Raw genomic sequence first — 13,741 nt, forward strand, 5'->3', positions numbered from 1 at the left:
CGTTCCAGCATCTTAATTAACATTTAGATGATCAAAAACCTGAGATGATATTTTAAGAAGTATGGAGGTGGATATTTCCTTTCAGGGACAGACTTTTATAGCAAAGCTGCTGAATATGTGAAAAGTGCTTTGCAAAGAAAAAACCTCTTGTGGCCAAATTTTTAAAAGACTTTATTTTAGCAGGGATATTTTTCATCTCTATAACAGTCTTGCAGAAAAACCTGCCTATTACTGCCTCTTTTTTTTCTCAGTATGTCATTTCTAAAGAAAACTATGTCACTAGGAAGTCAGTTCTAATTTTATGCACTGTTTTGTTGCCTGCCTACATGCAAGGCAACTTTTATTGCTATTTGAACATTGGATATTGTTATGGAGAAACTGGGGTAGGCATTCAAATGGACCCGTACCTCTCAGTGACATATAATCTAAAATTTATTAATTTGAAAGGATAGGTACCATGATTGGATATCAAGTCCTATTCTACAGAACATAAATATGTAAATTCCAGATTCTCTCTACACCCCATTTGGTTTAGATTGACATAAGGTGGACTCAGGGGAACAGGACACTTCAGCCAATCAAGGTATCAGGTTCAGACCTGGCAGCTTGGTCCCAAATGCAGGGGTTCCTCCTCTAGTTCCAACATGTTGTTGGACATTCCTGGACATTGTACTCCCATCCCAAGAAACTATTGACTTAACCCACCCAAAACTCGGTACATTTTAAACTGGGACATTTAACTGTAAAAAAACCCAAACCCACAACCTAATTAAAAAAAAATCCATTACTAAAGAGTAAAACCTTGGAAGTCAATCCCATGCTGCTATTATTTATGAAAAATTGCTTAAGTAAGATTTTTACCTAGTTTTCTCTTTGTTTTTTAAATATTTTTGTTCTATACATCTGTTATTCATGCATAGAGTGCCTTTGCCATAGTGTTCAAATGAGAGAAGACTATCTAGTCAGGTCAAAAGAGAAGAGTACTCATAAGTTCAATTTCATCTTCATACAAAAGAAAAATTAATACTTTTGGGTAGTCAAAATGACAATGCCAAGAACTGCCATAATATATTTTCTGTGGCTCAGTTAGGAACAATATGCAGGAGATCAAAAAATTATTATGTCCTCTTTTTGTTGCTTTTTTAAACAATCCATAGTCCTGTATTTAACAGTGGAAAGTGCAATGGTAGGATTGTTAATAGTACTGGTAATTTTATGTGAGGTGAATATTTGTGTGTAAGTCAATGTACCTGGCAACTCTGCCCATCAGTTTGAATTATCAGTCTGGCATCAGACAGCTGTAACTTCCAGTGCTCAGCCATCTAGGGTGGCGGGGGAAATCTGGGTTCGGGCTTTGGTCCATAGCTCACCTGATGACCAGGTGAGGATCTGTGCCTCTGTCCTCTCCACAATGTCATCTGAGGCAAGTGATGGGACAGCAGCAGTTAAGAAAAAGAAGCAGAAGGGTACCAGGTATTAGGACAGAGAAAAGGGGTAGTTCCCAAGGTGGCAGGAGGCACTCAGGGAGGCTAAAGGAAGAAAAGTATTGCCGAGCTCATCCTTATAAACCTAATGATTTGGGGGAATTAGGCTCAAGATTTTTAACTTTAAAGATGTGGATGTCCTGTGTAGAAAATGCCATTCTCTCATCTACTCACAGTTCTTGATTGAGAGAGAATGGGGGAAGGAGGAGGGCAAGCGTTTGTCCAGCAGCAGCCAGCCACAGGGGCAGGAAGTAGCCATAGAGGAATTTTTAAAAATAGTCATCCTTTTCAGCATCAGAGCTTTTACAAAAAAACAGTTAATTAAAAATGGAGAGGGGGGTATGAGAGGAGGGTGCACAAAGGCTTAGAGATGACTGCAGGGGCACCAGTGCCATTTCAGGGATTTCTTCCTTCTAAGGTGACATTCTAAACCCTTCACTGCTACAAGACTGGCTCAGCTTGCTTAAAATTCTCCATTTCCCATAAATTTTGGCATGGATGTAGCTTTCTGGTGACAATTGTAAATACATTTGGGGAGAAAGGGGCAAGGCACTCATTATTTTTATCATTCTCCCACAGCAGAAGTTGAAGTATTATAGAAAATATGTAATTTTAAATGTATTTATTTTTGTAAGTTTTAAATAAAAACAATTTCTGACTGGTATGTTCTTCTCAGCTGGAATGATAAAAAATAATGGTTGGGTCATAGCTAGATTAGCTGGAGGTGACAGTCTCTCTGTGTCTCTTTCCCTTCCTCTTTCTTTTATATACCTGAATCTTTTTATGCTCTCTTTTTTTTTCTCCACTTTAGCATAAGTGCCTAGTATAGTTACCTTTATACAATCAGCGTAACATTATGTTGCTACCAACATATGAAGTTTTCTTTGAAATTTCTCCAGACTGTAGAGCTTGTTCTCCCTCTCTACCTATTAATCCTGTGTTGAGTCTTGGAACAACAGGCAAAAAGCATCAGCCAGCAGTGATGTGACCATAGCTGTTCTGGCCAAAAGGATGATACAGGTCGGCTTCACGTGTGCATAACAAGCAAATTCTCATTTGCATTCCTTAGAATAAATGTCACTTTCCTGAAATGCACAGTAGTTACTAAATTGTTTTTATAGGAGACACAAAGAGTTAGAATCAAATTCTGCCCTGTTTCCTCTGCCCGTCTCTGCCTCCAAATATTTCCATTCACCTATATTGAGGTGTTCTGTTTCCATTCAGGCTGACTCCAAAAAAGGCTTAGATTTAGAAAAGCGTTGCAGTGTGTCCTTTTATTTGTATTTAAGGTCATATTATCAGAACAGTTTAAGTTTCAGTTTTCCATGACTGTTCTGGAAAACCTAGCCACTGGTTTAGCTATTCAAATGGGAGCTGACCCAGTCATAGAGTATTTCTATCAAGGTGTTATTAAACATGACCTGATTCTGAAAACGCATTCTCAAAATGCATCCTTCCAGTGCTACATGCCTGGGTACATTAGCTGGTATCTGAAGAAAATGACTCATTTGTAAGTTTATTTAAGAGCTACTCAAGTATTCTGACATGAAGTTTCCTCATTTGCTTTACATGAAATATAGTTTCTTTTGTCAGTTTCGGGTTTTTTTGTTTGCAAAAGGAATACCAGCCTTTACAGACTATGAGATAATTGATACATTAATTAATAGGACACAGAGGACATTTGTGCAAATGTCTTTGTATTTTTTCCCTATATGACTTTCATGACTACATTTACAGTTATGTTCATGAACACTGTAAGCCAGCTGAACATATGTAGTACTTTCCATTCTAAACCCCCAGTTTTAGAGTTTGGAATTTTTACTACTTAAACATCATCATCTGGACCAAAATAGTATTAGTGAAACCTGTGAGAGTTTTACTCCTTAGTCTCTCAAATGAGAGACTTCCCATACAAGTTGTGGCAACAGACAAAGACAGTGAGCCCATTGGAAAGCTCGTGGGGCTAATAATCACTTTGCATTTGAAATAAGGCTAGTGTGGTACTCAGGAGATGATGCTTATGGAAAGTATACTGACCAAGGAAAGTAAAAAACAACTATTGAATAGAGTTGCCTATTCATCGAGTGTTGTCTGCCCTGTTCAGTGAATAAAATAGTGTTCCTTGAATAAAAATAGTGACAACCATATCCCTAGATTGTAATCAAAAAGTAACTGAGCAGAACTTTGTTCTAGCCTGCTCCATATTTAACAATTGCCTTAAGTCACCTCAGCAGGGGTCTTTGGAGAAGAGGGTAGGAGGGATGATTACTTTTTGAAGGTAATAGCAAAGAATCCATCAAAGCTCTTAGTCTACTTCCCCTTTGAATGAAAACCAGAGAAAAAGTAGCTAGGTTGCTCCAAGTTTATTTAATTGTTAAGCCTTTCCTTCCTGTATTTCTGATCCAGCACAAACTAAAATTATTCCAGGTGGGCTAAGACATATCAGTGAGTACTATACCAGTATCTTCCAGCTTTGCTTTAAGGTTGGTATAGGGGAATGTCTGCTGCTTGGAATAGACAATAGGCTGCAATCAAGCTGTCAGCTGTTTAGGGGGGCAGGAATCAAACTAGAGATTGATGGTCAGGTTTGCAGGTCATCAGAGTGTGTTCAGCCAAAGTCCCTGAGGAGAGTGTTTTAGTATCCTAGACTTCACTAGTTGAAACACTGCACCTTCCAGACACTGCTGTAACCATCTCAAATGTGAATTCTCTCCTTATGCTTCCCCTTCCCCATGCTTCAATCTACAGAAAGATTAAACCGGTGGGGATAAGAGAGGTTTTCACACCACAGAGAGGTTTTCAACTGGTACCCTATGGCAGTGCAGTGAAATAATACAACTTCTCCTTAGTCTGCCGTATTGTGTTGTTGTTGCTATTGTTATAACTATTACTATCTTTGTCAGTGTCAAAAATTTTTTACTTTTATGAGTCATAAATACCAGTTATTTTCTACTATTTAATGTATGTTCAGGCAAAATTCCTAACTTTCTTATTCTCTCTGGGGGAGTTTATTGGCAAATAACGTTTCAACATATTGCTATATCTTATGTCACTACTTTAGGCATAATGGAATAACTCTCTTATGCTGGTGCATGACCATAGAACTCTCACTGTACTTACTCAGCTTTAAATAACTTCCTTGCAAAATCCATGTTCTGCCTTCTTTTTCACTATTTCAAACTACCAGGATGCCTTCCAAAACCAGCCTCATTCAGGCTTCTGCAAAGCCAACAAGCTTGCTTAAATGGGAGGCCAGAAATTGATGCAACAGATCAAACCCTGGTCTCATTTGCACATATATCAAATATGACCTTTTCTCCTAGATGTGAACTGTGATTGTGCCTCAGTTCTGAAGCTCAGAAACTTTTGGGTCAGATACACTACTAATATGTAGTTGTCTAATCCCTGGCAGGCAGTTCTGAAATAGCTTGGACATAGTTCTCTGATGTGATTTGATTTAGTGTAATGGGGATAAAACTGAAGAAGAAAGAATTATCATGTAGAAAAAAGATGTGTCTTGTAAAAATGCCATTTTCAGAGCTTGAGATATGGTGGTTAAGTGTAAGTGCAGCATAAATGACTCTATGCCCCTTAGTTATTCCTCAGTGGCAGGCAGGGAGATACATGAAAATTCTTTTCCAAGCTAGTCACACAGCAAACCAAGAAGTTAGAAACGAGAATTAGTTGAAGATCAAAATTTTGGTAGTTATAGGGAATTTCATTTTGATTTACAAAGACTTCTTCTAGACTTAAGTGTGTGACTGAAATGCTTTTCCTCTCTTTGAAGCCACTACTTAGCTACCCACATGTAAAATATGGCACTCAACAACAGAGATATAGTGTTGTTCTTTTGTAATCATCTTACAGAGTTTCACATGGTCACCAATTTCTGTTCTGGAAAATGCTGGGGGTTGATTTTTGAGAGCAGCACAGATATTTTACATTCATTTTGCACATCATTTGGGTGCACAATTGTATTGACAAATGTGTATCTTCTCTGATCACATGGTTATAATATGTAAGGAGCAATATCCACCTTGTAATATTAACACTAAAATGGCTGGGAGAGCATAACAGGAGAAAGAACTGTCTGCCTTTTCACAGTTGAATCTTAGGAGTAACTTCGTAGAGCAGGTAAGAATTATGCCAGTATAGACCAGCGTGAGAGGAGAATTAGACCCAGTGTAAGCACTGACGCGTTGCTAGGCAAGTATGATGTCATTTTTCTTTTTTCATTCTGCCTTATAATAAAAAATTGTGGAGGAAGTACTGTTTCCTCAATGCCAATTGTTTATCATCAGGAAGGGTGATTCAGCATTTCATCATCAGTAATAAAAGCACAAAGCTGCTGAAGTCAATATTGGTTTGAGCATGTGTAATTGAGAAGAAACTATAACTGAAAAAATCCCCCCAGCACACTAATCCAAGTGCAACCACACAGGAAAAAGAAACAAAACAAACAGGAATGTGTTCTTCTAGTAAATTCTGTGTTTGCTAGGAAAAAAGACCCCAGAAAAGAGTCTAGATGTCTGCACGTACCGTGAGAGGGCTGAAAGGGACTGGGTAGGCAAGAAGCAGGGAGCAGTCAGTGACCCCACTCCACGGAAGTCCCTGGGGCACACCCTACACTCAACCCCATTCACTCTCCATCTCTCCAATAGTCTCAATAAGAAGGTGGGGAGGTTCCCTATCCTACAGGAAGTACAGAAGTGAAACATCTGAGCCCGGCTCACTGCAACCACCCACAGCTACTTCAGCCTGCCTTATCTGGCTTGGAAGTGCTTCAGGCACCTCTTCCCCTGAAAGTTGTCCTGTCAAACCTGGAATTTTGGCACCAGCTTGATGAAACCTTCCCTGAAGTGCTTCTTTCAGACATAGTGTTTCACCGGGTGAATCCAGCAACATGTACACAGCATTGACTACTCAAATAACCAAGAGCTACATGAGTACTTTCAGATGTAGGATCCTTCTGACTAATATTCCTATCATGTCTGACTAATGAAGGCTGGTTAAAATGTCAAGAGTTTTTTAGGGGTTTTTTTACTACCTTATTTCTTACTCACTCCCACAGTGGATGATAATGAACTGACATGTTGTTTATTCATTTCATTTATACAGTCCTATGGGGATAAAAGAGTTGCTGCAGCATCACTGCTTCTGCATAGTTTAGGAAGTGTTACGGTTGTATGCATAAGAGTGACTGTTCCTGCCTGGAAGCAAACAGACTTGGGTCTGTCATTTAAAAGTAGGTTCACACTGAAGATAATGCAGAAATACTGTTGGTCAAGTAGGAGAAGTCTGCTTCTGTTAGGCAGAATTTCACAGAACTTTTCCGCTGCCAGTGAAGGAGAATAAGATCAGACTCGTGGCATCCTCACTGCTCCACTTAGGGACATACAAGGAGCCCTTTCTGCACCTCCTGAGCACTGGGCCAGGACGGTGAGAGCAACAATCCCTGGGCACAATTGTCAATATCGGTTTGAGCATCTGTAATTGAAAAGAAACTGTAACCGAAAAAATCCTCATAGTGCACTAATCCAAGTGCAACCATGCAGGAAAAAGAAACCAAACAAACAGGGATATGTTTGCCCGTGCGTGGACAAAGGCAGAGGAGCTGGCTTAGCCATTGCTGCCCCTGGAGCTACCTCTCACCCACGAAACCTGGCCTCCACTGATGGCCAAACTCCCCAGGGCAGCTCCAGAGCCTGGGTGCTCCTTCACAGGAGCACAGCCTTGCACAACTCTCATATCAAGCCCTTTCAAACTAGCAAAGGGATTTTGCTTGCTGTTCACGAGGCAGAGACATCACTGATAAGACTATCATATAGCAGAGCATGATCCAATATATATGTCTAAAGGCAGTAATAGCATGGGAAAGAGCCTGGGGAAAAAAAGCCTAAAATGGAGAGGCTGTAAAGAAAATGTGTGTATAAATGGGCATTTTAAAAAGTAGGTAAGGCAAACAAAAGTGTCAATATTTGCTCTACGGCAACTGACCCCATCAGTTCTTTCAGGTCATTTGTTTAAATGCATGGAAACTATTGATTGTGTCTAATTAAATCATTTCCATGCATTTCACAGGGATAAATGCTAAGCATGGATTGCGCTGTAAGGCTTGTAAGATGAGCATCCATCACAAGTGTGCAGACAGTATCGGACAGCAGCGCTGCATGGGCAAGCTGGTAAGTGAGCAGCTCAAGGCAGAAAGAGAAGTGGAAGGCACCAGCTTGTGCTGGATCACTTACTTTGTGTGCCTGACCCCCAGCTGGCATTTAACTGGTGCCTTAACAGAACTGACACCAGATCACTTTACTGAGGTGGGAAACATGAAGTCAGGTAGTGCCCTGTTATCAATTTGGTCAATTGCTACTACTCAAGAACCCAAACAAAACCAAAACACAAACCTGGTCTGCTTTGTGGATGTGAAAATGCAGCTACAGAATCCAAATTTAGCTAAATAACAGAATTGATTGCTCCGATTTAAACTGCGCTTGCTGCAGTGTAAATTTCTCAAGGTATACTAGAAATTAATCAAAAATATTTCAGTGGAGTTTAACAAATGAAAAATCCTTCAAATTACTTTTTATTGGTTTTTCCACTGTTAGGACTTGAAGAAAAAATATAATTTGTCTAAAAAGTAAACCAAAGGGTATTTCACAGTATGATGGCAAAGAGTTTGAAGCAATCTCTAAGCTGGTGGCTGGGAAGAGCAGGAGCCTGCCTCTGTATGGGCACAGCACCTTAGTTCCTGGGTTATCTTCTGAGCAGCAAAATCTCATGACTGACAATGCCAGTACACTGTGTCTGAGACAATTCTAATTCATCTGATTGACTTTTATGGGAATATTGGTCTTTTGGTCACTTTTGGAAAACAGACCATTTGGAATATGAAAACTGAATACATATATTCATGTTTCAGATGTTCTCAGATTTCTTGCAACTGGAAGGCACTTGGACAAATATGAGCTAAAAGCAAACAGTTTCACTGCATTAAATGATGGAAAAAATGCAAGCATTGACTTGAAAAGGGCTACAAAATCCACCTTTCACTGGAAAAATCTTTTCTCTCCAAGAGAGTTCAGTGAAAGATATTGTTGTGTATATCCTGAGGCAAGTCTTTATGTATTTAAACCATAATCATAATTCTAGCGTGAGGCATTCTGGTACTGGAAGCTGATCTGTGAAGAGCTGAACGACCTCATTGCAGGCCTTGGACAAGCAGAATATTACATCAAGTTAATTTATTCATGCATTTCTTGATTCTGGCCTCAGATCTTGTGGTCACTAGTTTACAAAACCAGAAAAATAAACACCAAATTTACATCAGGAAGTTGTCAGCAAAGTAATAGGAGTTTTGTGAGCTCATGCTGCAGCTTGGAGGTAAACCAAGGCTGAAGAATCTGGAATGTATTCCTCTAAGAAACCAAGTTTAGCAGTCCACTCACTCCTTCTCAGCCTATACTGCAGCTTATTGACTGAAGAACTAGTTGTCTGTCAGGTTTTGATGTATACTGAACATAGGATATGGAAAATATGCATATCTCTGTTAATCTTTTCCACTTTTCACTGTGACTAGAAATTCTCACAGCCTGGAGACATTAGAAATCGAAGAGATCATTTGTGAATATTTAATGCCTTGAAAGGCATTTGCAAAGATGCTAGCACCTTCATTTTGAGTACTAATCCAATGATTAGTACTGAGTTAAGATATTAAATAGAAAGTCAACAGGAAATGTTTAACCTTCTAAGAATGTTTTTTAGAGTGGTATAGGGCACCATTATTTGCCATATTGTGGTATTCTTTAATGGTATAGCTTGAATTATTATAGTACATTTCTCTACAAGTGTACATTGAGGGGATATCTGGTGACAACTTGGAGAGTTTTTTGAACTTACAAGACAAAAAAAGGCAGTGAAAGCTGCAGACACTATGCAGCAAAACTTAGAAAAACCTATAGAAAGGCTCTAAATTTCTTGAGTTTCACAAGTGTATATATGAGAACATGAGGATTTGGAGGTAGAGTGGGGAAGGGTAGTCAGATGTATAACAACTACAAAACAATGCCCATTCATGTTATATAAGAAGACAGGGAGAGGGAAACTTCCCAGAACCTCTGATGATTCAGCACTTCTGCTGCAATTGATTAGTGCTGCTTTTGTGTAAGACAAAAAAAAAAAAAGGGAGCTGAAAATTAGCCCCTCCTTCCACATACATACAGAAAATTGTTTTTTTCCAGGAGAAAAATCAAATAGACCCCATCTCTAAACCCCACACTGACTGAACAACAGAAGGCAAATTTCCAGGCTCATCACACTGTTACACAAAGAGCTGAGGCTATTTCTATTAAATCAATCAAAGCAGCAATGCCCTTCACTTGTTTTTGCTTTTTCTCCCTCCAGCCAAAGGGATTTCGACGGTATTACAGCTCACCACTACTCATTCATGAACAGTTTGGCTGCATCAAAGAAGTGATGCCGATTGGTAGGTTTTGATTGCTTTTCCATTCAGTCTTCCTTTGGCAGTGCTCTGCAGCAGCAGCGGCAGATTTCCAGCCATGGTATTTACTCTCAGCAGCCTTCCAGCTCCTTTCGGTGACTGCATGTCCTTCTGCCACCTCAGGAAAGGACCACTTCAAAGATACAAAGCTGGAAGAGGAGAGGGTGTGTTTGTTGTGTGTTTCACTCAATACATATACCCCATATACATACCTCTTAGCAATTACCCTGTTTATAGCAAAAACTACCTGAGATCAATGTAGGAACTTAGAAGTGAAGAAACACTTGAATACAGAGGTGAAGGTCTGAGATGGGAAGAAACAGAGAAAAGACAGAGAGATCAAAACAGCAGGAGACATTCAAATTACTGGTTTGTCTTTTGAGGGATGTCGCTAGGTTACTGTCTTTTTTCATGCACACTTCTTACTTTCCTCATATTTTTCCTTATTGATCATCTCTACAGATTTTCTGAGTATTTAAAAGACTGTTTTCTCCTCACTGTAATACCATATTCCTGAAAAAAAAAAAATTTGAAATGGAGAAGTTAAATTCATTCAGGAAAATATTTTTCCCTGCTGGTACTTTAACCAGGCATCTCTGGAAGTGCAAAAAAATGAAAACCAAAAGTAGGCAGTCAGTTTAAAATTACTTGTCTGAGGACATCTGCATTGTTATTTTCAGCAGTTAAAAAAAAAATGAGTTGCAAGGATTTCATCAAAGCTTCTCTTTCCAAAAAATATTCATTATTTTTATCAGAAGAAACATTTTGAACAAACTCTAGCTAACAAATGAGAAGCACTGTGCTCTACTCAAAATCCAAAATATCTTGTATTTTCTCAGTTCTTTGGCTAAAATTTCCCTCCTTCTGCATAATGCTTCCAATGTACTGTATTTTACATGTCTACTACCTTGTATCATAAGGGAGGTTGAGGGCTAATAATGCAGTACGTAAAAGAGAGTCTGAACTGTGATTGCTTCTGCCAATTGAAGACATCCTTTTTTTTCCATGGGAGATGACTTTTTTGGCTAGCTCTGAGGAAGAATGGGAGTGAGAACTGAACAGATATATGCCAGTGGAGTGCTGGCCTTTCTGGTAACACCTAGACTGAGCTGAAAAACCTACAGCACACCCTCAAAATCAGGTATCTTCTCATGCCTGCCTCCAGAGCCTATAAAGCTCCACAGTGGGGATGTCAGGACCTTTCAGGGAGGGTCCAGACCATCCTGTTTACATGCAATAGCCAAGCAGGAGCACTGTGAGGGTAGATAGATAAAGACAACAACCCACTCATACAACAAGGATGCTCAGGTACAATACAGAGCTTTTTCCTTCAAGCTTCTACTGTTGAGAGCAACCCAAGAGGTCAATGCTAGAAACAAACATGGACTAAAATCTCCTGGTACTTTGTCTTCCTTACCTCAGCATAGGCAGTGCCAGTGATGACTAGAGAAGAACGGCAGATGAAGAGAGACAAGACAATGGCCAAGAACTGAAGAGCCTGTATGAGGGGAGAATAATCTTTATGAGCGTAGAGAGGCAGCAGAAAATTGCTAGGAAAGGCCAGTTCCATTAAGTTTATCAAATACTTTTTATCAGGATAGTCTTTCAATTTGTGTCTAAGCACACATCCCAACATGCTGGTAGAGGCAGATGTTCCTCCAAGTGAAGCAGGAACATGATCAGAAATATCTTCAAGGTACTGATGCATGTTTTGCTCCTTCTGTTGCAGCCTGTGGAAATAAGGTTGACCCTGTGTATGAAACTCTCCGGTTTGGGACTTCTTTAGCCCAGAAAACCAAAAAGGGAAGTTCTGGGAGCGGGTCTGACTCTCCCAACAGAAACTCTGTAAGTATACCACATCTTTCTTCTATTATTTCTCTAGAGGAGCAACAGACATTCATTCACATGAGCTCGTATCAGAGCTCCCAAAACTTTCAGAGTTTCAATATTTCAAACTGAACTAAAAATATTGTAAAAAAATTTTAAAACTCTTACTCTCAGCTTCCAAATTGAGACCAGAAAATATGTTATTTTTGCAAACTCAAATTTTAAGAATCTTTTAGATGACTCTTGAGAAAAAGAGAAAAATAATAATTAAATGAATAAACAATTTTTATTGGATTGGAAAAGGAAATATTATTCTTTTTATTTTGCAAATCCATGTAGATGTGTAACAGACATATTTAACTGTCATGCTGGAGTAGATGCATACTGCCTTTTGCTGATGGTGGGCATTTACCCTTCATACAAGTGATAGCAATGGGTTGAAGTCCTCAGAATATAGATTTAAAAATGCAAGATCCAGGGCACAAGTTTTTCCCACATTACCTGACAATCTCTTCTGCATTCATCTGAGAATAAAAATCACCAGGCACAGAGAGGATAAGACTTTGTCTCCAGGCCTTAAAACATACTTATATGTTTAATTCCAAGATGTGCTAATGTCTGTATAGGTTTAGTACAACATTTCCCTGGCATTTAAATGTATGCTAACTTATATGGCTGAACTGTAAGGTGGTAAAAGTGGACTCTAAACAGACATCAATTCATGTCAGATGGGAAAGAAGACAGACAAATTTAAGCAAGAACTAAGTGAAGTCTGCAAGGGATGCATTAAGGGACATGTCCTCTATCTACTTCTGTTTATGCCTTAAAAGAAATTTGGTAATTTCCACTCATTTTTAAAAACCAAAGTGACTCTACCACCCGTCGCACTGTGATTACATTTCTTTCTTTCATTTATTTAATTTGCTTTGAAATAGTAGTTCTACAAATGTAATTATTGCTTTCTAAATCAATAAGCATTATGTTGAATTATAAATGACAACTCAAGCATAGAAATCATGAATGCTGTGTCAGCTTACCCGAGGGAGCTGATCATAACTAGGTGGGGTGTGGGTGTAGAATGTGGAATGCAAGTTCATTACAGGAATTTCCCCAGGGTATTGAAGCTGAGAGAGAATATAACATGTGTCAGCATACAGGAAATAGAAAACGTTAGAGAATTGAATAAACAGACTTTGGAAACCATAAATTTTGCCAATGCAAGCCTGTGGATTGAGACAAGGACAAAACCAGGGCAGACACAACCCTGAAACAAATGATGGGGCCACGGAGCTTTAAAACTGATGGTGACCTGGGAGTAGGCACTGACCAGTGAGTGACCAGAACAGGGATGTGATTCAGAGCCCTTAGAAGCACATGTCTGGTTAATAGCACACAGTGACTAAGACCTTTCGCAAGTGATTCTCACTTCTGTGCTGCTCTGCTCCTCTCAATGCAGCTATGAGACACACAGCAGCAATGGGGCTCTGCAGCTGTGCCATGTCCCAGCTCTGGGAGCTGGAATGTGCTTCAGGGTTCTGCCATGTCACCAAACTAGGGATCATAGTGACACCTAGGATACTACTTTGCCTCACAGGTGATGTCCAAGCTGTTAAAGGCCTAGCTCTAGGTCGGTGTAGCATAGCTGCTCCTGCTGAAGGTAGTTAAAAGCAAAGGTGACTAGCCTAGGATCTGTGCCTTGCCCCTACAGCTATGAAGCTTCCAGACTGCAGGGAATTCATGTCTCTGCACAGAGTAGAGATAATCATCTTCCTCTGAACTAGCCAAGGTATTTTTAACATGACTGAGCAGTGTGGACGTACCCACTGAGATTTTTCAGCCCAGATTCTGCGTCTCCCATAAAAGAAAAGGGCCATATGCTCCAGATTTACTACCTACTGCTTGCTTCAAAGCTCTGCTTCTGCAACCCACATTT

General features: G+C 39.5%; 1 protein-coding gene across 1 annotated transcript in view; it reads left to right on the top strand.

The window, feature by feature from the left end:
* STAC (SH3 and cysteine rich domain) overlaps positions 1 to 13,741 on the top strand; it is a 74,008-nt gene that overhangs the window by 37,955 nt on the left and 22,312 nt on the right. Inside the window, exons 3-5 of the mRNA XM_032710668.1 lie at positions 7,566 to 7,666; positions 9,885 to 9,966; positions 11,711 to 11,826. Of these exons, the coding sequence (XP_032566559.1) occupies positions 7,566 to 7,666; positions 9,885 to 9,966; positions 11,711 to 11,826 (299 nt within the window). The remainder of the gene's footprint in view (positions 1 to 7,565; positions 7,667 to 9,884; positions 9,967 to 11,710; positions 11,827 to 13,741) is intronic.

This window comes from Chiroxiphia lanceolata, chromosome 1 (assembly GCF_009829145.1).
Source record: "Chiroxiphia lanceolata isolate bChiLan1 chromosome 1, bChiLan1.pri, whole genome shotgun sequence".
In the NCBI taxonomy this organism is placed as follows: domain Eukaryota; kingdom Metazoa; phylum Chordata; class Aves; order Passeriformes; family Pipridae; genus Chiroxiphia; species Chiroxiphia lanceolata.